This window comes from Rhinopithecus bieti, unplaced genomic scaffold (genome assembly GCF_001698545.2).
Source record: "Rhinopithecus bieti isolate Rb0 unplaced genomic scaffold, ASM169854v2 scaffold_16601, whole genome shotgun sequence".
NCBI lineage: Eukaryota > Metazoa > Chordata > Mammalia > Primates > Cercopithecidae > Rhinopithecus > Rhinopithecus bieti.
In genome coordinates, this window is record NW_016808732.1 from 1,177,137 (window position 1) to 1,200,163 (window position 23,027).

Here is a 23,027-nt window from a genome sequence, read left to right on the forward strand (position 1 = left end):
AGCAAACAGGAAGCTCAGCTCTCATGATAGAAAGTGCATATTTCATCACAGAAAATCCCATCTGTGTGAGGTTCTACAGTGAGATGTAAGGTGAGAGTATACAGTGTGGCTAAGCAAAGTGGCTGCCTTTAAAAAAATCAAATCTTCCAGAATGGAAGCATTTAGCAGAGTGTTGGCCCTTTCTGAGTGTTCTCCACTGGCGATGGCAATCGCAGAGTACAATGATAAGAATCCAGCAGTGGGGCTGTAGGTACTTGTTGAGGGTCTATGATAGACAGTCATGAGCTGAGAGCTTTACACACTTTCCAACAAAAGAGATTACTGCTACTGTCCCCATTACAGATGGACAAACTGAGGCACGCACGAGTTAAGTTGCTATCCAGGGTCACATAGTTAATGTGTCATGGAATTCTGGTGTGTCTGTTTACACCACGGTGTTGGCAGTTAAGAGCCCAGCCTGTGGAGTCGGGTAGAAGTGAGTCCCATCCTATTCTGCTGCACCTGCTCCGGGCAGGTCACTGAGGCCCTCTGACCTCAGTGTACTCAGCCAGCTGAAGACCGATGGCCGGTGTGAGTGAGGACCCACAGTTATGCAGCAGGAGCTGGTAGATGTCAGTGCGTCCTCCTGCTCCTCTCCTCTCTGAGATGTATCTTAGAAAATTCCCCTCCACGTTGGGGACATGGTGGCCAGCCTCGAGTGTCAGACTTCACCAAGTGGAGAGGGATTTAGAGAAGTCCGGAAGGCAGAGGGAGGCCCAGCTGAATGCCCCTCTCTGCTTGCATTTCAGGAAGCTGAACAGAACTTCATCTCCGAGCTGGCAGCCTTGGCCCGAGTGCCCCTCGCTGAAAGCAAACTGTTCCCCGCTAAGCGTGGGCTGCTGGGTGAGTCACAGATGCTTGCGCTGCAGCGGGAAGTGTTCTGGGCTGAGAGATGTGGGTTCTAGTTCCACGCTGGCTGCTCACTAACTGTGTGGCTTTAGGCATTGTGCCTAGCCTCTCTGGGCTTTTGTGACCTTGTCTGTAAATGAGTAGGCTTGGCTAGGCCACCCCGCAGGCCCGCTTGCTCTCTAGCATTTGATAATTCCAGTTCCTAGGTCTGGTGTTCACTGGCTGTGTCTCCTTACTGACTCCATTTTTCCATCTGTAAAGTGGGGATAATAAGCCCTCCTCCCACCCCTGCCAGCGACAACTTCAGTGACATCACAGGATGTTTTAACCTGGTAATGGGAGAGTGACTCAAAAGGTGGTATGAGAACACAGAGATCTGTTAAAACAAAAGCTGTCACACTGGTGCTGGGTTTTCAGTTGCTTACTGCTTCATTAAGTCTTCCAGTCAGCTGAGTAGAGTGGAAACCGAGTGGGAGCCTAGCACACTGCAGCTCAAGCCACGGCTCTGCCACTTACTGGCCTGTGCAGGCTTGGGAGAGTACGTCACCTTCCTGGGCCTCAGTTTCCTCATTAGTTGAGTGGCTGTAATAGCATAAGGTACCAAGCACACATCTGGCCCACACAACATGCTCAAAAATGTCAGGCTGGGTTGGCATGAGGCTGCAAGAAGTTGTCACTTGTCTAAAGTCACAGAGCCATGCCTGAGTTCATCTGTCCTCTACAGAGAAGCCCCTAAGGACTAAAAAGAAGAAGCCCCTGCCCCGGGAAAGAGGGGACCTGGGGGTGCCCAACGATGAGGACCTCACCTCCAGGGACCACACCTCAGGCTCACTCAGGTACGACTGGGCCCCGGGCCTATTGCCTGTGGCTGAGTTTGGTAAATGCACTCAGCTGCTATGTGTCAAAAGTCTGGGCAGGAAAATCAGTCCCCTAAGAGTCATTAAATGTGAAGCTTCAAGAAATGATGGATATGAATGCAATTTGTGGGCAGTAAGCCATGATGATAGCAGGAGTGCCACATGGCTGTTACCCTTCCTGTTTGTGTCTCATTTGGCGAGATGAGCCCTGCCTGACCCACCTCCATGCCCCATTGGCATCCATCCTGAAGCATTGGGCAGTCCCCTCTTTGACCAGGGCTGGCTGTGGTCATGGCACTTGGATGACCTCCTACCCAAGAGAGGGAAACAGGGATTTTATTTGTCTCTTAACGACCCATGTCAAAGTGAAAATTGTTTTGATCACCTTTGGCTGCATTTTCATTTAATCCGATTGGGTAAGTTATGGCGTCAGGATGGGCATGGAGTCAGCATCCTAACTGGCTGCCTTTCTTCCGTTTTAAGCAGCAAAAGGCTGAGTCAGCAAGAAAGTGAAGCTGGGGACAGTGAGAACTCAAAGAAGATGCTAAAGAGAAGAAGCAACTTGTAGTTTAAGACCAGTCAGTGGGACAGGACCTGAAGCCCTGGGTCTGGGTGTGAATTCCGCCTTCCCTCCCACAGCGCCTAGAGGCAGCGAGGAGGGAGAGGACAGCGGCATCTCTACTCACAGACTCCTCTGACGGGGATGGAGAAAGAATAGAAATGTGCCCTAAAAGCATAAATGAGTATGGTGGGTGCTATCACCTGAGAAAATTAGGCATTCCCATGTTGGAAACACGTCTCTGAGTTTGCATCTCATTTGGCTTGGAGCCGTGGCTTGATGCCCCACGGGTCTTTCTCCCCCAGGAGGGATGTCTTGAGGGGTCCGAGCCTCAGGCCAAGGACCCTTGATGCAGACCCTGCAATCCCTGGGCCGGAGGCCTGTCCTGGCCCACCTGGAGCTGAGGACACACAGATACATAATGACACCTGCAGAAATGTGTTCTCTGAGGACACTTAGAATATGAGGAAGAGGGTGTGGCCCCACCCTCGCTTCACCTGTGGGATGGCTGCTTCTAGACAGCAGACCCCCTCCCCCTGCAGAGAGATGTCATGGGGGTGCCTGCTCTCCTGGATAGATGCTGAGAGCATCCAGAAGCTTCCAGACCAGCTCCTTGTCCACCACAGCCAGGAGAGGCCTTTCCCATCCAGAGAGAAGCTTCCAGACCAGCCCCTCACACCACAGCCAGGAGAGGCCTTTCCACCCTGAGAGAAACTTCCAGACCAGCCCATCACACCACAGCCAGGAGAGGCCTTTCCTATCCAGAGAGAAGCTTCCAGACAATCCCCTTGTCCACCACAGCCAGAAGAGGCCTTTCCCACCTGGAGAGAAGCTTCCACACAAGCCCCTCACACACCACAGCCAGAAGAGGCCTTTCCCACCAGGAGAGAAACTTCCAGACCAGCCCCTCTCACCACAGCCAGGAGAGGCCGTTCCCACCTGGAGGGAAAATTGTTCCTTTCATGGAGGTTAGGGACTGTCACCCTCAGCACTGTGAACATTTCGGGCAAGATCATTCTTCAGGGGAAGGGGCTGCCCAGAGCATCACAGGATGTTCCAGTGCCCCTGGCCTCTGCCCACCAGATGCCAGCACTCCCACCAGTCGTGGCAACCAAGAATGTCGCGAGACACTGCCCCTTGTCCCCGGGGTGTCACCCACTGCGCCGAGTCAAAGGGTGCCTGCCCTTGTCAAATCCAGGACATAGCCGTGGACATGTCCACAAATCCCCAGAACCTAGTGAGCCCTCTGACTCTGGGACCCCCTCTCTCAGGGATTTGCTGGGCCATTTGTGACTTCTCATTTCTTAAAACCTGAAATAGACTCTCTTAGTCAGGAACAAGTGACTCTTTCCCAGAAGTGCCAAAACTTAATCATCAGCGTGCTTTCTTCAATTTCCTCACCCATCAGCCAGTGGGCTCTCCAAAGTTAACCCACAGCTCCCTCTTGTGGTTCACTAAAATATTTCATTATTCCAGGGAGTTGTGCAAAGCTGTGGCTTCCTCGGTGCAATAGCCTCAGAACTTGCTTTGCGTACTTTTTTTTTTTTTTTTTTTTTTTTTTTTGAGACAGAGTCTTGCTCTGTCGCCCAAGCCGGAGTACAGTGGCACGATCTCGGCTCACTGCAAGCCCCACCTCCTGGGTTCAAGCGATTTTCCTGCCTCAGCCTCCCCAGTAGCTGGGACTACAGGCATGTGCCACCACACCCAGCTAAATGCTTTTTTTTTTTTTTGTATTTTATTTTAGTAGAGACGGGGTTTCACCATACTGGCCAGGCTGCTCTCGAACTCCTGACCTCGATCACGGGACCCCTCTCCTCTAAGAAGGCCCCCGGCTGTCTCCCCGCCACCAAGCTTGCAGCCAGACTCCCTGGCTGTTGCATGGAGCATTTTGCTTCTGGAGTGGCTTCCTCAGCCAAAGGGAATGTGTCATTTGCTGCTCGATCCTGCCCCACCCTTGCCGCCCAGCTGTTGTGCTGGGCACAGTCTGGGGCACAGGCCTCCATGATGAAGACACGTGGGCTGTCAGTGCTTTCATCCGTCACAAACTGGCACCTGTACCTGCCAACGGGAGCGTGATGGGGACTTCCACGCTGGAATTGCTCCCTGATTAAAATGAGATATGGCTACCTGGAAGACACTGCATGCGAGCCAGTGTACCTGGGCACAGACTCGGGGCCACCCTGGAGCTGATGAAGGCTTGAAGGATGGAAGGGCTGAGCCCCACGAAGGCAACACTCAGGACCAGGGAAGAGAAAAGAGGATCAGCAGTGCGGCCCCAGGACGCCTCTCAGGTGCCCTGCTTCCACTTTGGTTACCATCCCCAGTTCTTCTTATGGGCTGTGGGCTGTTATGGTGATGGACAGATGTGAATTTGGAAGGGGACCATGAGAGATGATGTATTATGATGAATTCGTGAATTAATTCTTTGGTGAAAATAGCACCCTCTGGCCTGAGACCCCAGGATGAAGCCGGCGCGGTTCTTTGTACTCTCCCAGGGTGAGTGCACTCTCCCAGGACCCTCCTGGCCAGCCAGGGGTCACGTTCTGCACAGCGTTCCTCCTGAGGCCCTGGCCAGGGTGGTGCTGATCTTGCTGCCTCTCCTGCTGCTGCCGTCTGCCCATCATATGTTCTCCAGCACAAATCTGCCTGGCCTTATGGGCGGCGTTCCCTGGCTCTTAGGAGAAAAAGCCAGATCTTTACCATGGACCATGAGGCCTAGAGAGGTCTAGGCTGAGCCCACCCCTGTGGCCCAGCAGACGCCCTTCCCCTTCACTCCGCACCCGGCCCCTGTCTCCTCTCATGGCCACACCCCTTCCCCGCACTGGGCCTTTGCTCGTGATGTGTATTCTTTTTGGAAGACCCCTGCCCCCTCCCCAGCCCTCTGCCCAGTGGCTCCTAGCCACTCCTCACATGGAGTCAGGACTCACATCTCCAGAGATCCCCCTCTACCCCAACCCCGAACAAGGTCAGGGCCCCCCTTAGACTCTAGGTCCTGTGTGCTTTGCTGCTGGGATGGGGGTTGGGGCGAGATAAATAACCTTCCTCTCTTTCTTGTCCAAGTTCAGAACTATACACAGAGGTGTACAGTGAGGCCCACATAAACAATCCCACTAAACCCAACTCAACCGGCCCTTACCCAGATCCTCCAAATGTCCCAGGCCTCCCTAGCGTCACCTGATATGCAGTGGCATCAGCAGGAAAGGGAACAGTGGTCTTAAGGATTGCAGCTAAAAGATCTGACTGTGGCATTGTAAGCTGTAAGGAACGTGTTGGTGAACCCGTGGCTAAGCCCACTCCCAGGCCTTGGTGGGGTCTGTGCACAGGTGTCAGAAGTGTGAGTTACATTAGCTTTACAGTGAATCAGCTGTGGGGCACAGAGGGCAAGCTTTTCCTCCACCCTATGAAGGCTCCTTGAGAAAGAACTGACCAAGGCAGACCAATAGGAAAAAGAAAAGCATTCCAATGTAATGTGCATGGCAGGGGGAATTGCAAAGGAGAGTGACGGCCCCACAAACCAGTGAGGTCCAGGTGCTTCCACACCCCTCCTCATAGGAAGTCGGGAAATGGGGGAAATGTGACTGTTTAGAGGGTAAAACATGATTTATAGGGGGAACGAATCGATCCAGAGACAGGCAGTCTTGAGAGTAATCCTTTCCAGACTGGCCAATCAGGTATTTCTCCTCCTCCCCAAAGAAGAATAAAAGAGAGGGAGAGGGGCCGGGGGAGTCCCCTATGCTCTCCCCAAGACAGTGGAAGCCCCTCCCTCTATGGAGACCAGAGGAGTAGGAGATGGGATTCTATTCTCCCCTAAATGTTTCCTCTATAGCCCTTAACAGAGTGTGCAATTTGGTGCTTTGAGTAATCATTTGATTTGCACCTGACATCCCCCCTGGAATGTACACCATTGACCGGCCACATGCCACCTGGTGTATAACAGGCATTCGTGGTCACCTGGTGGAAGGGAGGGAGGGAGGCCTGGGAATATCCCTTTCCTCCCGTGGCATATGGATTGGAAGGAAGGGAGGGAGGAAGGCTGAGTATATACTTTCCTCCTGTGGTGTATGGATTGGAAGGGAAGGAGGGAGGGAGGGAGGCTGGGAATAAGTTCCCCCCGTGGCATATGGATTTGGCGTGTGTCAGCATTACCCAGGGGCTCATTTTTAAAAACATTCTTAGCCCCATCCCAGAGATCCTGAGTCAGCAGATTGGACAAGAGGCCTAGGGATCTATTTTTTCCCCACTGGGCTCCCGCTGATGGGCTTGGTCCATTTCTTGATGCACCTCCTGCCCTCCAGCATGGCCTGCAATCCAGCCGCTGGACTTGGTCTGAGGTCAGCTCTTCATCCGCCTTGTTCTGGCTGTGGTGGCCATGAACACGTACCTCTTAGGTCCCCAACAGCAAGGAGCAAAAGCGACCAACAGCCTGGGGATTTCCTGCCATGCTCGGAAATCCTTCCCTGCGTGAGCGTGGAGGTCACACTTCCTGCAGGGTGCTCCCAGTGCCTGCATGAGGCAGGGATGTGGAGGCCTCCTGAGTCCGCATGACAGGCTCCTCCAGAGGACAGCCTGGGCTCCAGGACCTCTTGCTCTACCTGCTGAGACTTAGAACTGTGCAGCCCCAGAGTCTTGCCTCCCTCCCTCCTTTCTTCTCTCTCTTCCCTCCCTCCTTCCCTTCTTCCCTCTTTTCACTCCCTTCTTTCCTTTCCCCCTCTGCCCTTCTTTCCTCCCTCCCTCCCTTCTTGCCCTGTCTCCCCTTCTTCCCTCCCTTCCCTTCTCCCCTCTGTCCCCTCCCTCTCTCCCTCCATCATGGGGCTCCCAGCTGCATCTCAATGTGTGGGCTCTGCCTCCTCTGGCTCCCTCCTCATTTCCCCTCACAGATATTTCCCCTAATACACATCTCGCCCACATCTAATCCTGGCTCAGTGTCTGCGTCTCAGAGGACCTGGACTAAGGCACTTGCCGTCTCAGGCTTAAGGACCCTTCGACCTCCTGAGAACTCTGGGCCCAGGCAGTCCTAGAGAACTGGCTCCTGTCCATGTTCTCCTTTCTCTGGAAACCGCTTAGACACCTCCTTCATGCTCTGAGCAGAGGCAGGGCAGGTCGAGAGAAGGAATAGGGTGAGACCCAGCCTGAGGGTCACAGGGACACCTGGTCCAGGAGAAATCCCGTGCAGCAGGCATTTGCTCACCTGGCTACAGGCGAACGCTGGGATACGGAGTGTTCTTTTTTGCTACGAAACTAGAGTCATGGAGGTCCTGGTCAACATTCTTCCTTCCAAATACAATGGCCTGGATGGGGGAGGGTGGTGGCTACAGAGGCTTCCTGCTTTGTGTTGGGGCTCTTGTCCATTGCAAGCTGGCACCAGCCGGGACCCCAGGCTACACATGTGGTGTTTGGCTCCTGTCTGATAGCGAAAGACTTTGAAGACCACATCTAGGCATAATGGATAGCCAGGCTGTCTGAGTGGTTTGATAGATCTCCCAGAAAATTCCCAGATGGACCCTGGACACCTGGCACAGCCATGCCACAGCTTTCCTCCTCCTGGGAACAGGCTACCAGTGAGAGGCTTTTACTCTGAAGCCAGGTGCACCAGGGCCCCGGGATCCTTTCCTCTAAAATCTCTGCAGGTCTGAGCTAAGAGAAAAATAGAAACCTCAAGTTGCTAAGAGCCCCTTTTGCTTAGGAAACTTCATGCTTTTTCACTTCATAAATGGACTTGATTGGAATGAACGTTTAGGCAAATGACATTGTCAGTGGGCATCACCAAGGCCACATTCTGCCTTGGAAAGAGTAACACAGAGGAGGGTTACGCACTTTTGTCAGAAGAGTAGCTCTGTTGAGTCTGTAGAGATTTGGCCACAGGCTAAGGGTAGCACCTTCTCTTGTCCACTGTTTACGATCAAGGTGGCCAAACCAACCCTGGGGGCTAGAACATGGTAGACCCTGCTGGTGACATCTGAAAATGGTTTGGCTTTACGTAGATGAGGGAAGAGTATGTGCAAAGACCTTGCCTATTCTGTCTCACTTTTAAGAGTCAATTTGAAATCTGGAGGCAAAGATAGACAAACCAACTGAGGTGGTTTGGCTGTGTCTCCACCCAAATCTCATCTTGAATTGTAGCTCCCATAATTCCACGAAGTGGGAGGGACCTGGTGGGAGATAACTGAATCATGGGGGCAGTTTCCCCGCATACTGTTCTTGTGGTAGTGAATACGTCCCAAGAGATCTGATGGTTTATAAGGGGAAACCCTTTTCACTTGGTTCTCATTATCTCTCTTGCCTACCATCATGTAAGATGTGCCTTCTGCCATGATTGTGAGGCCTCTCCAGCCACGTGGAACTGTGAGTCCGTTAAACCTATTTTTCTTTATAAATTACCCAGTCTTGGATATGTCTTTATCAGCAGAATGAGAATGGACTAATACACCAACAAATGCAGAGGGGCCAGAACCAGCCCCTCCTGGGACATCAGAGCCAACGGTTAAGTGCTCTGGATTCCAAGCCCATTTACTTCATGTTGATAGGTTCAAATTGGCCATGGTGAGAGACTTATGTTGAAACTTAATACCCAATGTGGCAGTACTGAAAGGTGGGGCCTGCTAGAGGTGATTGGGTCATGAGGGCTCTCCCTTCATGAATGGATTAATTCATTCATAGATTAGTGTATTCATGAGTCAATGGATTAATGGGTTATCATGGGAGTGGGACCAGCAGCTTTATAAGAAGAGAAAGCGAGACCTGAACCAATACACTCAGCCCCCTCACCATATGATGCCCTGCACTGCCTTAGGACTCTGCAGAGTCCCCACTAGCAAGAAGGCTGTCACCAAATGCACCACCACCAACCCAACCTTGAACTCAGTCTCAAAGTCTGTAAGAAACGAATTCCTTTTCTTTATAAACTACCCCATCTCAGGTATTCAGTTACAGTGATGCAAAATGGACTAAGACAGAAAATTGGTACCAGAAGTGCGGTTCCCAGAACCTAACTAACACTACAAACAAGGGCTTTCTACCCCACCCACCTTCACCCATTGAGTTCAACATTGATTTGGCAGCACACTTCTGGACCACTGAATCAGAAGGATCCACACAGATATAATCACCTGACTTACAACACAGGCCCCACTGCATCTTAATGGGGGAAAGAATAGTCTTTGCAATAAATGGTGTTGGGTCAATGGGAGATCATATGGGAAATGGAGAACCTTCAGTCCTACCTTATATTGTAATTAAAGATTATTGAGAGGTGGCTCATAGACCTAAATGTGAAAGATAAAACTTTAGAAAAAACCTGTGAGAAAAAACTTTAGAAAAAACTGTGGTAGGCAGAATAATGCTCCCCATCCCTGCCACCAAGATGACCACATCCTAGTCCCTGGGCCTGTGAGTATGTTATGTGACATGGCTAAAAAAATTGGGTTGCAGATGAATGAATGAGAATAAATAGCCTTCCTCTAAAACTGTCTGAGAAACTCTCTCCCTCCTCCCAGGATCTCAAGAGGTAAAAGGAAGTCACATGCCTTAAAAGGAGTGTTGCAGCTTAGTCGCCAAGAACTAAGGATTATCTGAGCCACCAGGTCTCCTATCCCCTGTAACTGTGCCTCTTGGAGGTGCTGGGGAACCTGAAGTTCGACATGAGCTCCAGATTATGCTGGCTGGACAGTGGTTCCCATGACCTGGGAGTCAGGTAAGCACCCCATCAGAGTCTGTCTTAGAGAAGCTGCTAGGGCTGCTTCTGCTTCCACTTCCACCCTGACAGGACTGAGGAGGTGAGGCCCAGAGAGCAGACTGGATAACTTCATCCTGCCAACTATACTCTTCTGGAAGTTTCCCTTTATTAGTCCAAATGGGCCAAAGCTGAACATCAAAAATCCTTACCATCCATTCTTGGTCTTTCTCAGTAGTTAGTTAACTTTGTTTCAAGGAAGTCTGTAACTGACCCTGAGCCAACACTTCTTTAAACCTTAACGAAGGTATCCACACGAAGCTGAGGAGTGGGGGAGGAGAAGGACACATGAAAAGCACCGAGTTGATGTGGGAGCAGACCATCCAAAGCCATCTGCCTCAAATGTCCTTGGAGCTCAGTAATTAAGAGCAAGGAGCTTTGGACTAGGGCCCAAAGTGGCTGGGTCCTGGATTCAAATCCTGGTCCCATCACTTCCTAAGTGTGTGATCCTAGACAAGTTATTGATCTCACTCTGACTCAGTTTCCTCATTTGTAAAATGGAGATAATCCCTACCTCATAGAGCACCTGGCATATAGCAAGTGCTACCCAGATATTAACCCATGTATTTATCATTTCCACCAACTTCATCACCAACACCAGCACCACCATCATCATCACCATCATCACCACTACTGTCACCATCATCATCACCACTACTGTCCCTATCACCACCATCACCGTCATCACTACTGTCACCATCACCACCATCACCGTCATCACCACTACTGTCACCATCACCACCATCACCGTCATCACCACTACTGTCACCATCACCACCATCACCGTCATCACTACTGTCACCATCACCACCATCACCGTCATCACCACTACTGTCACCATCACCATCACTGTCATCACCACTACTGTCACCATCACCGTCATCACCACTATTGTCACCATCACCACCACTGTCATCACTATTGTCACCATCACCACCATCATTACTGTCACCACCATCATTGTCATCACTATTACTAACAGCTAATGGAAGCAAGCTACTTTGCCTGATGTTTTGCCCCTCCTTTAGTGTATCTCTAGCTCATGGAAATGGAGGGAATAAATGTGAAGTTTAGGAGATTGGAGTTTCCAGTCTGAGGCTGATCCATACAACACAAGAAGAATGAGAGCCAGTAAAGGCCAAACAGGATGAAATAGATGCAAGATTTGAGCCTATTTTGTGGAAGCCCGCCCATCAGCCATCTTCCCTTTCTTCTCCTCCTTGGGTCTCAGGAACTCAGCCTTCAGAAGTCGTGAACTGAACCTCTCCTCCCACCTCCACATCCACCAGTCTCTACCAAGAGTGAGTCCTCAGGAAGCAGCCGCCACCATTCGTGATCATGTGGGGGGACTGCGAAGTATTTGTACCCAATCCAGACACCACCACTGAAATCAAAGTGCCCCAGTCAGGTCAGTGGGCAGTTCATTTTCTTTATTTTTTCACAAGCTTTGAATTCAGAAATAAGAGCCACAACAAGTTGGTTGTTAAGTAAAAATGGGAGTGATTACAAAGGAAAACTTTGTACAAAACTTTAAAAATCTGACTGCCCCATCAACTGCCTCGGAGGGACCAGGACTCAGGCCACCCAGGGGCAGCCATCACCCCCCTCCCCGCATCGTCAGCCCCAAATGGGGATGGGGAGACCTCTTTCTGAGTGTGAACCTGGCTCGGCCTGAAGCCTAGAGCTGGCTTGAAGAACACACACAGACCAGAAGACAGCACGGTGAGTTACAAGTGCCACGGAGACCAGGGTTTCTGACACAGGATGTGGAGGATGCTTCTTTGCAACCTAGTGCAAGGCTTCCCCTGCCATTCCGAGAATTCACGGATCTCACGGGTGGGGGTGGGGCGAGCTTCTTTCTAGTGTGGACCAGAGGTGGGGGCAATGAGTAAACATCTTCACTGCAAGAGGTTTGGGACTGTCCCTCAGGGCTTGAGGTCTCGGCATCGTGTCTCAGTCAGTCCTTGGCGATGTCCCCTCAGACGCACTCACAGACTTGCATACGTAATTTAGTAACATGCATCAACTATCCTAGAACATCTACAGGGTGCAAAGGAACCACCACTCAGAGAATCATGGAGCCAGTGGAGTTAGAAGTGGAAGGGACAGAACAAGACAATGCTAAAACCTGTGGTTCACTAGGAAGGGGGGATGAAAACACCATGCTCCGAGGTGGATTCAGCATGAACACAACTGTGGGGCAAGGAATTTCCAAGCAAACACACCACACTAGTACCACTTCTTCCTAAACAGAAAAGGGAAAGAGCATCCTTCGACTTCCCCCTCCCTCCATCAGCACCAACTAAAACTGTGGGTTTCAAATACACTGACAGGAAAAGGGATGGACATGATTCCCAGAATCCTTCACGCTAGCTCCTCTGCGCATCCGCGTTCAACCGAGGCTGGTGATGTTGGAGCGGCCACCAGGGGGCGCCACGATGCGGTGGCCGGTGCGCCTGGGATTGTTGTCATCTATCTGGGCACCTGAAAGAGAGCGCCAGTCGCTGCTGGATGGGATCTGTTAACATCAGTTCCACGCTGCTCCTGGAGGCCATGTACTCTGCCATGCCCTGCGCCTTAGCAGAAGCCATGACCCCTCCCCGTCTTCAGGTGTTCTCCACTGGACCGACCTTCATTCAGGGCTCAGTCCAGGACCAGCCATGGGAAGCCTCCCTGGCCTCTGCAGAGTCCACTGCTCCCTCTTCTGTGCCCCTCAGTCCTTGGGCTCTCCCTCCTTCAGCCCTGACCACCTTGTGTTGTCCTTGTCAAAGTCCCCAGTAAAATCTGACATTGCTGAGACAGGTGATCAAACAAGTTACTGAGTGCCTACTGTGTGCAGGCACAAGGCACACACTTGGTGCTCTAACATGTTACTGCATTTAGGGCACACAATCATACTATGAAGGGGGTGTTTGTACTCCCAACTTATGGGTGAGCAATTTGAGGCTCAGGCCACGTGTCTTGCGGGACACAGGTGTTGGGTGGTGAAGCCACCTGTGTTGAAGCCCAAACTGGTTGGTTTTCAAAGCCCATGCTCTTAGGCACGGGTATTTTACATATTGTGTGTGTGCACATTTGCATATGCATGTGCATATGTGTGTGCACGTGCATGTGAAGTATGCAAGCTGGATTTACTTCCCTCGTTGGCAACAGGTGGATCTGGAGGGGCGTGTGGTGTGCAGAGGTTCTTAATTTTAAACTTTCAGAACCAACCATTCATTCTAATTTTACATATTCTCTTGCATAAACACGTAAAATTCTAGCGGCAAACCCAGTGCCTGGAGCTCAACAAATATTCTATTAAATGCGTAAATCATGAAAGATGGATAATGCTGAAAGGTGGGAAGTATAGAGTCCTAATCAGGGAGGGGAAGTTGAGCTGGTGGAACCAAGGAAAAGGAAAAAGATAAACGCAAAGAAGCTACAGTCTGCCTTTCTTCATGGTCTAGAACACAGCCTTCCTGCACAAATAACTCACAATCTTCCTGCACGCAACTTATCACCAGACCCTCGGCTAATAGAAAAACGTCAGTTAGCTCACTGCATCCACAGCATTATCGGTACTGCACAAAGCCCTCTTCAGCACACAGCATAAGCACCATCCTATACAATCTCCAGCAAGCCTTTGTTTCCTTGCAGTCAGCTCCTTTCTTGATGACCTACCCACTGCACCCTTTCATACTTTTTCTAATAAATCTGACTTTCTTTACCTACAACTGTCTTGGTGAATTCTTTTTACTAGCTGCAGAACACTGGCCCCACATAGTTCCCACCTGCAACAGGAAGGAGACTCAAGTTTTAGTGCTAATCATGCCTTGAATTTGGCAATTTGGAGTAAGACACCACCCCACTCCTTTGGCCTCATTTCCTTTTCAGCACAATTAGAACAGTAGACTAGACAAGCCCCTTCCAACTCTGACATTATATGATTTGTCTATGTAAGCCACTAAGAATTTGGTTCAGAGTACTGACTTTTCTTTTCTCCCATCGTTTCACTAGTAGACAGTATATGTCTTCTTGCAATACAAGAATCCCCTAAAGGCCTGGAATCAGGCCTAGCACTTAGTACCTTTTTCCTGATAACCATCTATACCTTGAAAATACCTGCTGGAAACCTCGTATTGAAATTTGACCCCAAAGTTGGAGGTGGGGCCTAATGGGAGGTGCTTGGGTCATGAAGGACAGATCACTCATGAATAGCTTGGTGTCAGCCTCATAGTAATGAGTGCATTCTTGCTCTGTTAGTTCTCAGAAGAGCTGGTTGTTAAAGAGCCTAGCACCTCTGCCTTCTTCCTCTGTCTTCCTCTCTTGCCATGTGATCTCCGCACACACCAGCTCTCCTTCGCCTTCTGCCATGCTGGAAGTAGCCTGAGGCCCTCAGCAGCAACAGATGCTGGCACCATGCTTCTTGTACAGCCTGCAGAGCCGTGAGCCAAGTAAACCTCTTTTGTTTAATTTCCCAGCCTCAGGTATTCCTTTATAGCAATGTAAATGGACAAAAACAGACACTAACTCATGCCACAGCTCTATAATGTAACATATGCAGATATTTAAAAAGGGCATCTGTGAGGTTACTGATGTTGGAAAGCATCTATGCTGTTGGTACCAAATGAAGTCACCTATCAACCTGCCATGAGGCTGGCTGAGAGCAGTGGTGCTGTGGGCCTCAGGAGGACTAAGAGTGAAACTGAGAGAACAAGGGTGGGGAGTGGCCCTTCCAGGAGGCTTTTAACTTCATTTTTATTCTTGTTCTAAGAACAATGGGGAGGAGGATTTTCTGTCCATGTTTAATTGCAACTGAGCAGTGTTTAATTGTGTAACTCCAGAGCAGAGGTCCAGTTTGCAAACTCCTTGAGAGCGTGCGTCTTGTTGCAACCAGACAGCTTTTCCCAGGACTGAAGCCAATCCCTGTTTTGCTGATTGAGCATCACATGACTATTAGCATTCTATTTAGGTTCCATTTTGTGCAAAAATATTAAACACTGGAAGCTCTTCCATGAAAGTCTTATGGAGAGTGAGATGAATGGGGAGGCTTCCCTCATTCATGCCCCCTCTGCCTAATCACTGAATCAGATACTTCCTGAATGGATGAGAGGTTCTGCCACCACACAACCTAAATTGATCCTTCATCCTCTCTCTCTCTTTGCCCCTTCCACTCTCTCTTTTGCTAAGTATATCACCTTTCCTGACCAGGAGTTAGCAAGCTGGTCCACTGACTAAATCCAGCCCACCATCTGTTTCTGTACAGTCCATGACCTGAGAGGAGTTTGTACATTTTCAAATGGCTATTGAATATAACATCCTAGATGTTGACATCCTAGATGTTGCCTCTTAGCTTGCAAAGCCTAAAGTATTTGCTATCTGGCCCTCTAAGAAAAAAAATCACCATATGCTTAGTACCTAGCACAGTGTGGAACCCATGCAACGCCTCAAAGAGTTTGCAGGACAAAATTCCAATTTAACTTTCTCAACGTGTGCGTGCCTGCCCTCATGTGGCCATCTGTCAAAATTGCAGACACACCACCCTGGGGCCTTAAGAAAGTCAGGAGGGATGAAGTCAGTATCTAATTTTGTTCCCACACATTTGTTGAGCACCAAGTCCTGGTATTTTGACACTGAATTTCTTGGGGCTTCAGTTTCCTCTTTAAATAAATAGATATAATATCACTCTATGGAGTAGTGAGGATAAAATAAAATCATGGGTCATGAAATTACAACACTGCAGTGGGCAAACAGGCTAAAGATGTGCGCAGACCACACGCCCTGCAAATGGCAGCTACTCCCATCTCTTGTTCATCCCCACCACTTCATGTTTACCTTCATGAGGAAGAGTGAAAACGTCCCCAGTGTGTGTAAGGATGAGTACAGGGACAATTTTGGTGCCACTCTTTGTAAACCCAGGTCAGGTACCACCATGTTGCCCCCCTAACATGGACCCCCCTCTGCTTGGTGACCATACCAGCCCACTCTGCCCCACTAGTGAGAACAGGCTCGGGCGGGGCGCACTCCCTTCCCTGCTGCTTCATCTAGGGTCCAAGGCCGCGTGTCCATTTCCTCAGAAGCAGCAGGAAGGACTTGGCCCGAACTGCTACATGTGTGGGGAGCCTGGGCCGCCACTCATTCCTACCTGATAAGCTGAAGTTGGACTGGTGGAGGTTTCTGATGGGCGGGGGCTGGTGTTTGGAAGGCGAAGATTTGGCTGAAGGAGCGGGAGTTGCATATTTGGGTGTAGCTGGCACCTCGTACACAGGACCGTCATACATGCCCCTGGAAACCCCTCGCAATCCAAAAACCTAAACAGAGAATGGGAGAGTGTGATTGATCAACACTGTGCACCTGTGCCTTTCTGGGCAGACAAAGCAGAGCCCTGCGGGTGAGAGAGAAACCTGAGGTCACTTCGAATATGCATGCACACATACACAACACACACACGTACGACATGTGCACATCACACATATGCATCCACACTCACACAGGCATTCACACAAGCATGCATACATACACATATACATACCCACATGCATACATACATAGAAGCACACACCACACATGCACTCACATACATGCAGTCATGCACATATATATACATGCACATGCAGTAAATATGCCTACACAGTAGCATACACACGTGAACATGCACACACACTCTTAAACACATACAGATATTCACACTCAAAGGCATACACTCACATATGTATACACATGCATACATGCCCACACACGTACACACTCAGATATACACACCCGTATATACACTTACACACACACACATACACATACACACAAAGCTTCATGCAGGAGGACCCCAAATGCCTTCCAAGAAGAAATCACTTTCCCTGACACTACCACCTACCCACCCCCGGAAAGGACCTCTGAATCCCAGACAGGCAGCAGCAAGGGCCCCATCTTCATGTATGTTCTTGCAGAAGTCAATGGCAAGGCAAAGATTCGGGGGGCAGGTAGTTTGTTGGAAGACGGTTCCAGAAAGGGGGAAGAAGTGGGGAGGTGAGACAGGGAGGGAGAAAACTCAGTACAGAGGGACAAGGAGTGGGCCACGTCTGTGGGGGGCAGGGCTGGGGACGCTGTGGGGAGCACACCTCTGCACCAGCCTGCAGGAGGATGGGGAGGAGGACAATGGAGCCACAGCCCCAGCCCCATTGGGAAAGGGCTATGGGGGTGAAGACCATGAAAGCAGCAGGGCTTCCAGGCAGGAGGCTGTCAGCCGGCTAGAACTGCCGATAGCAGCCCAGGTGACCTCAAGGGTGGCCAAGGTTGGGAGGGCACCTGCTCCAGGCACTGGAGAACAGCATGTGTTCAGGGACCTGCCCAGGGTCCCAGCATGGGTCAGTGGCAGCGCCCTACCCCAACATGGGGCTTCACCCTCTACAGCAGGTGACAGTGTCCTGACCCCAGCCCCGGCTCCTTCCTTCTCCATAGCAGGTAACAGCACACTGATCCCCAACTCTGGCCTCCTGCCTCTCCACAGGAGGAAGCCTCAATTTTAGCACTAAGTTCAAAGACCCACCACCTGCCTATCACGCTGACGGCCCTCCCCTCTGTCCCTGGAGCCCTGCTCCCTGACTCCCTGGGCCTCACTGTATCCTGTCGGCTTTTCTCTGTGGCTTTTGCGTTGCTTCCTGGGTGAGGCCCTTCATCACTCCCTGAAGCGCAGGTGGCCAGAGGCAGGCTCTGGTGCAGGTCTCTTCCTCACCTGGCCTAGCTCCTGCAGGCATGAAGGAATCCCTGTGCGACAGGACCCCTGGTCCTACTGCTCCTGCAAACTGCTGTCTTGGCGTTTGGGGTCACATACCTGCTCTCACGGAAGCGGACTGTTAACCGCAGGCCTCAGACTCAGACCAAGAAGGAAATGAAGCCAGCCAAGGGGTGTTTTTGCCTCTTCAGTGGGTGTCCCAGCCAGGGATTTCCATGAATCCCCTGTCCTCAAGTGGCCTGCCGCCTGTGCCTGGCCTTGTCCCGGATCTGACTTGTTTCTGCCCCATCCCGTGCGAAGCATCTATGCAATTTGGTGTCTTTGACTTGGGTGCTACACCTCATGGAAGCTGGGTAGGGACCAAAACCAGACACAGAGCCTCACAGTTGGGGCTGGAGCCTGGGAATGCAGGAAGGCCTCTGGACTTTTCCATCTCAATTGGTGCCACTTATGAAGCACACAAAGAGCAGGACCACACACGTATACGCACACACGTACACATGCCCACACACACGTACACACATGCCCACACACACAGCCCCCCACATGCTCGCATATACACGCGCGCACACACTCCAACACATGCACACACATCCCCATATGCCTGCATACACACGTGCACACATAACGCAAACATACATGCACACGCGCGTGCACACACATTAAGCTGGACTTTCTGGCAAACATTAGCTGTCTCATGGGGAAAGCAGGTGCCACGGGGATGGGAGGGCCTGGCTAGGGAAGATGTTGTCTACGGGTGGGAGTCTATCTCAGCTGTAAGAAAATTCCCTCCTCTGAGTTGCTCTGAAGTTAGGAATAGAGACTGCTCCTTCCCTTTGATAGATGCCCTGAGGTCAGCGCTAAGGTTGTTCAAGGAAAATAGGGAACGACAGGGCAGAAATGTCAAGGGAGGAAGGGAAGAAAGGGCAGATCTGAAGGGAGCCCTGCCTGCAAGACGCCAGGGATAATGACTTGCTCCAAAGGGCCAGACCCAAGGGTTTCTGGGCCGTGACTCTGGCTAAGTCCTTCATGGCTCTGGGCTGCAAAAGAAGGATCACAGCACCTCCAGTGGGTGGGCAGGCTTGCTTAAGATGACGCAGGACAGCGCCCAGAGCAGCTTGGTAAGCATCCCTCCCATGATCCACCCACCCTCACGGGTGCACACTCCTCTACAGTTTACAAAGCCCTGGAACTTGCGTGTCCTCATTTGATGCTCACTCCTGTCCTCAGACAGGAGCCCAGGCCAGCGTCTCAACCCATTTAACAGACAAGGAAAGGGAGGTTCCCAGAGCGATGACATTATTAACTTTGCACATGTCAGATCTCGATTCCCCAAGAGACACTGTCAGCTCTGGTCCCACGGGTGGGCCCGCTCCCCTGCAGACACACTCACCTTATTCCTGATTTTGACGCGCTGGTAGAGGTGCTCCGGGAATGGCTTCCGCGGAATGAAGCGGCCCATGCCTTTGTTAACGTTGATGTTTCCAGCTTCAAAGACGATCTTGCCCTGGCTGATGACCACTAGTGGGGAGCCGTGGCACTCCATGCCCTCGAAGATGTTGTACTCCACTGCCTGCACCAACAGCCTCAGCGTTACTTCCCAGGGTTTGCTCTGCTCCAACCGAGCTGTTCGTAACAGCGATTTTGCCTAACATTATATCATAGGTGTGTTCCAATGGTTTTTTTTTTCTCTCTAAAAACACCTTTTATTGACTGTCTAATATTCCACTGTATGGTCCACAATGTATGTAACCAACAGCTCACCGTTGGGCATGTAGGCTGCTGGCAGCTTTCTATAATCAAATCAATATTGTTCTGGGGCATCATGAACAGGAAGGGGGTCCCCCTGGGGTTATGCAGTGTTTGACTATACTGCTTTGACTATACTGGACATAAAAATAAATACAATGTTCTTTGTTTTATTTAAAATGTCTCTTTAAATAAAATATTTTTTTCTCTAGGATAGGTTTCTAAAATCAAATGACTGGGTGAAAGAATATGAGCTGTTTTAAAGCATGTGTTCCCTATGGGCAAATTATTTTCTCAAGGGATGAAACTAACTGACACTGTATCTGCAATAAGGGAACATTTCATGTTAGCGCCCTCCAGCATTGGGTAATGCCATTTTTTTCTTTCTCTGCTAATTTGAAAGACAAAATAACATTTCCTTTAAAACACACATTTGGCCGTGCACGGTGGCTCATGCCTGTAATCCTAGCTACTCGGGAAGCTGAGGCATGAGAACTGCTTGAACCTGGGAGGCGGAGGTTGCAGTGAGCCAAGATCGTGCCACTGCACTCCAGCCTGGGGGATAGAGTGAGACTCTGCTTCCAGAAAACAACAACAACAAAAAACAAAACCCATACATTCCTTCCATCACTCTTAAAGTGAATACTTGAACTTGTATGTCAACTGTCACCAGCCAACTGCTTTTATTTATTATTTTAAAAGTAGGTCAAAGATATGTGATAGAAAGGTAAATCTGTCTTCTACTTGAGTATGAGACATATGCCTTTAGGAGTTTCTTCTGTATCTCTAGGTATGTCCAAGGCCTGAATAATTGTCTGACATACACATCTCTACACAGACATTTCTCACCTTAGTTTTTCCTTACCTCAGCAACTGTTCCATATCAGCACACATACAAAACACTTTTACATTGCTATACCTTATTTCATCAGGAAGATGTACTACCATTTACATGCCCAGTTCCCAAGGATAAACAGTTGGGTCATTGCCATGCCTTTGCTAAAAACAACGCTGAAACAGACTTTGCATCCACAGTCCGCACACAAGAGCATGTTTCGAGTGTGGAGTCTGGGGCCACAGAGTAAATGGATTTTCGCCTTTGATAGATTTGCCCTCCAAAAAAGACAACACGAGTTTCCATTTCCAACAAAACTCCGTGAGTTTACCTGACAGCCTTTGGCAAACAGTATCTTTGTATATTAAACTCCTGATCTCAGTTGCTGGCACAGGTGAAAAATACTATCTCTAGGTTGTTATTTGCATTTGTGACTGAGACTGGGTCTCTTTTTAAATCAACACACGCCATTTCTATATTTCTTACTGTGTCACTGCGTTTTGCACATTGTTCTGTTTCTCAGGGTCTTGCCATTCTTCTGATTTCTAAAAGTACACACTCAATGTTAAAGAATTTATCCTTTGTTATGTGTGTTGCAAAATATTTCCTCCCTCCCTGGTCCTCTGTCTCTGGAATTCATAAGAAGTAATTGTTTTTGTCACACAGATTATTTTGTGTATTTTTTATGTAGTCAATGGTCAAACAGACCATTCTTTTCCTTTACCATTTCTTAAGTTTTGTGTCTTGCTTAGCAAGATCTTTTCCCCTTCAAGATTATCATTTTTTTAAAAAAGTGTGTTTTATTCTAATCCTTTCATAGTTTAATTTTATCTTAATCTTTGATCCATGGTTTGATTTCTTTGGTAGTAAATAGCAGGGCAGAGAGACATTAAGCGTCATGGGCCAGGTGTTCTAACACATTTGGATGAGTAACTATCGTTTCCCAATTCTAACTGTCTCCTTTATTGTAAGCCAAATTCTCATATGCAGTCAGTCTATTCCTTGGCTCTCTTTTCTTGTACTCATGCCAAACTGTTTGGTTTACTGCAGCTTTATGACATGTTTTAATAACTAGGATGACTGACACTCCCAGCCCAGTCTTCCCTTTTTTCAGAACTATTTCAGCTACTCTCACATTTCCCATCTGGGAACTCTGCTTTCCGAGCTAAATAATTAAATTTTCTGATGGGATCACATCAAATTTATAGATTAGATTAGAAAGAACTGATATGTTCACCATATTGAATCTTCTCAGTGTAAAGGTCCTTGAATTTATGTAAGTCTTTGGTTTTTTATTTTTTTGGTTTGTTTGTTTTGAGACAGGGTCTCACTCTGCAGTGCAGTGGCACAATCATGGCTCACCACAGCCTCCAAGTCCTGGGCTCAAGCAATCCTCCTGCCTCAGCCTCCCAAGTAGCTAGGACTACAGGCATGCACCACCATGCCTGCTTAATTTTTTTTATTTTTTTTTTGTACAGGCAGGGTCTCATTATGTCACCCAGTTTGGTTTCAAACTCCTAGCCTCAAGTTCCCCCACCTGAACCTCCTCAAGTGCTGGGTTTACAGGAATGAACCACCATGCCAGACCAAGTCTCTAGTGTTTATTGCTATTATAGGATTTTGATTTCCATTCTATTTTCCAAAGTGATTTTTGATTCTTCCATAGAAAAACTATCAATTCTTTATATTGGTTTGTAATCTGATGGTGTTTGATGATTTTTAGGTGCATTCTTGGGGATTCCGGGCAATCACATCTCCTACACACAGCTGTTGGCACTGTGCCGGCCTCGCAGGACCCAGGCAGACAGTGCATTTCCAGTGTTAGCATTTGCTAACCTAATTCTCCCTCACCCTAAAGTGGCTCCACTATGGAGTGATTCATAACTGTGCCGAGGGAAACGTGAATTGTGAATACGGAGAGGTGGTGCAAGGAACCAGTCACCCATCTCCCAGCTGAAACTGGCCAGCCCTTGGGGATCTGGGCTGCTGTCCCTATGCTTGGGTGAGGAACATGCTATGCTGTGGTGAGAGTCTCAAGCTGCCAGATGTGAGGAGGCCCCGGTCATATCACAAATGCCACACCCTGCATTTCACAACAACACTAAATTTTAAATGTCAATGCCTTCTTTTCTTAAAGGTAATAGACAAACAATGTAAAAATTTAAACAACACAAAACACCGTGATTAAAAAACCTCTTGTCTCTCCCATCCATGAGCCCCCGTTCCCTGGTTCCCTCCAGGGAGGACTAGTTTCTTTTACACCCTTTGAAAAGCAGCCAGTCAGCTGATGTGTGCATAAACAAAACGTGGTCCATCCCTACAAGGGGATATTATTCAGCCATCAAAGGAACATGGTACCCATCCATGATATAGCATGGATGATCCTCAAAAATATGATGCTAAGTAGAAGAAGCCAGACATAAAAGGCCACATACTGGATGATTTCATTTCTATGAAATGTCCAGAATAGGCAAATCCACAGAAACAGAAAGCAGGTTACTGGTTGCTAGGGAATAGGGGAGGGAGAGGGGGACTGATTGTTCATGGGCACGGGGTTTTGTTTTTTTGGAGGTGATGAAAACCTTCTGGAATTAGTGATGATTGTAGAACCTTCTCAATATACTAAAAGCCACTCAATTGTACACTTGAAAATGGTGACATTTATGGTATGTGAATTATATCTTTTTTTTTTTTTTTTT

General features: G+C 49.2%; 2 protein-coding genes and 1 long non-coding RNA gene across 7 annotated transcripts in view; 2 read left to right on the forward strand and 1 right to left on the reverse strand.

The window, feature by feature from the left end:
- EVC (EvC ciliary complex subunit 1) overlaps window positions 1–3,859 on the forward strand; it is a 92,078-nt gene extending 88,219 nt beyond the window's left edge. For 3 of the 4 annotated variants that reach the window (XM_017887089.1, XM_017887091.1, XM_017887092.1), the window contains 3 exons: window positions 789–882; window positions 1,613–1,724; window positions 2,229–3,859. In XM_017887089.1, coding sequence (XP_017742578.1) covers window positions 789–882; window positions 1,613–1,724; window positions 2,229–2,313 — 291 coding nt within the window. In that variant the 3' untranslated portion in view covers window positions 2,314–3,859. The remainder of the gene's footprint in view (window positions 1–788; window positions 883–1,612; window positions 1,725–2,228) is intronic. The other variant, XM_017887090.1, reaches the window with a different exon arrangement.
- Window positions 3,860–4,029: 170 nt separating this feature from the next.
- On the forward strand, window positions 4,030–11,347 carry LOC108538798 (uncharacterized). The gene is made up of 3 exons (XR_001888196.1): window positions 4,030–4,800; window positions 9,798–9,994; window positions 11,265–11,347. It is a non-coding gene; the product is annotated as an uncharacterized LOC108538798 (long non-coding RNA).
- A 95-nt stretch (window positions 11,348–11,442) lies between these two features.
- Window positions 11,443–23,027, reverse strand: part of CRMP1 (collapsin response mediator protein 1) — a 71,660-nt gene continuing 60,075 nt past the window's right edge. For both annotated transcript variants that reach the window (XM_017887093.1, XM_017887094.1), the window contains exons 12-14: window positions 19,138–19,317; window positions 16,161–16,326; window positions 11,443–12,517 (exon numbers count right to left, since the gene is read on the reverse strand). In XM_017887093.1, the coding sequence (XP_017742582.1) occupies window positions 12,426–12,517; window positions 16,161–16,326; window positions 19,138–19,317 (438 nt within the window). In that variant the 3' untranslated portion in view covers window positions 11,443–12,425. The remainder of the gene's footprint in view (window positions 12,518–16,160; window positions 16,327–19,137; window positions 19,318–23,027) is intronic.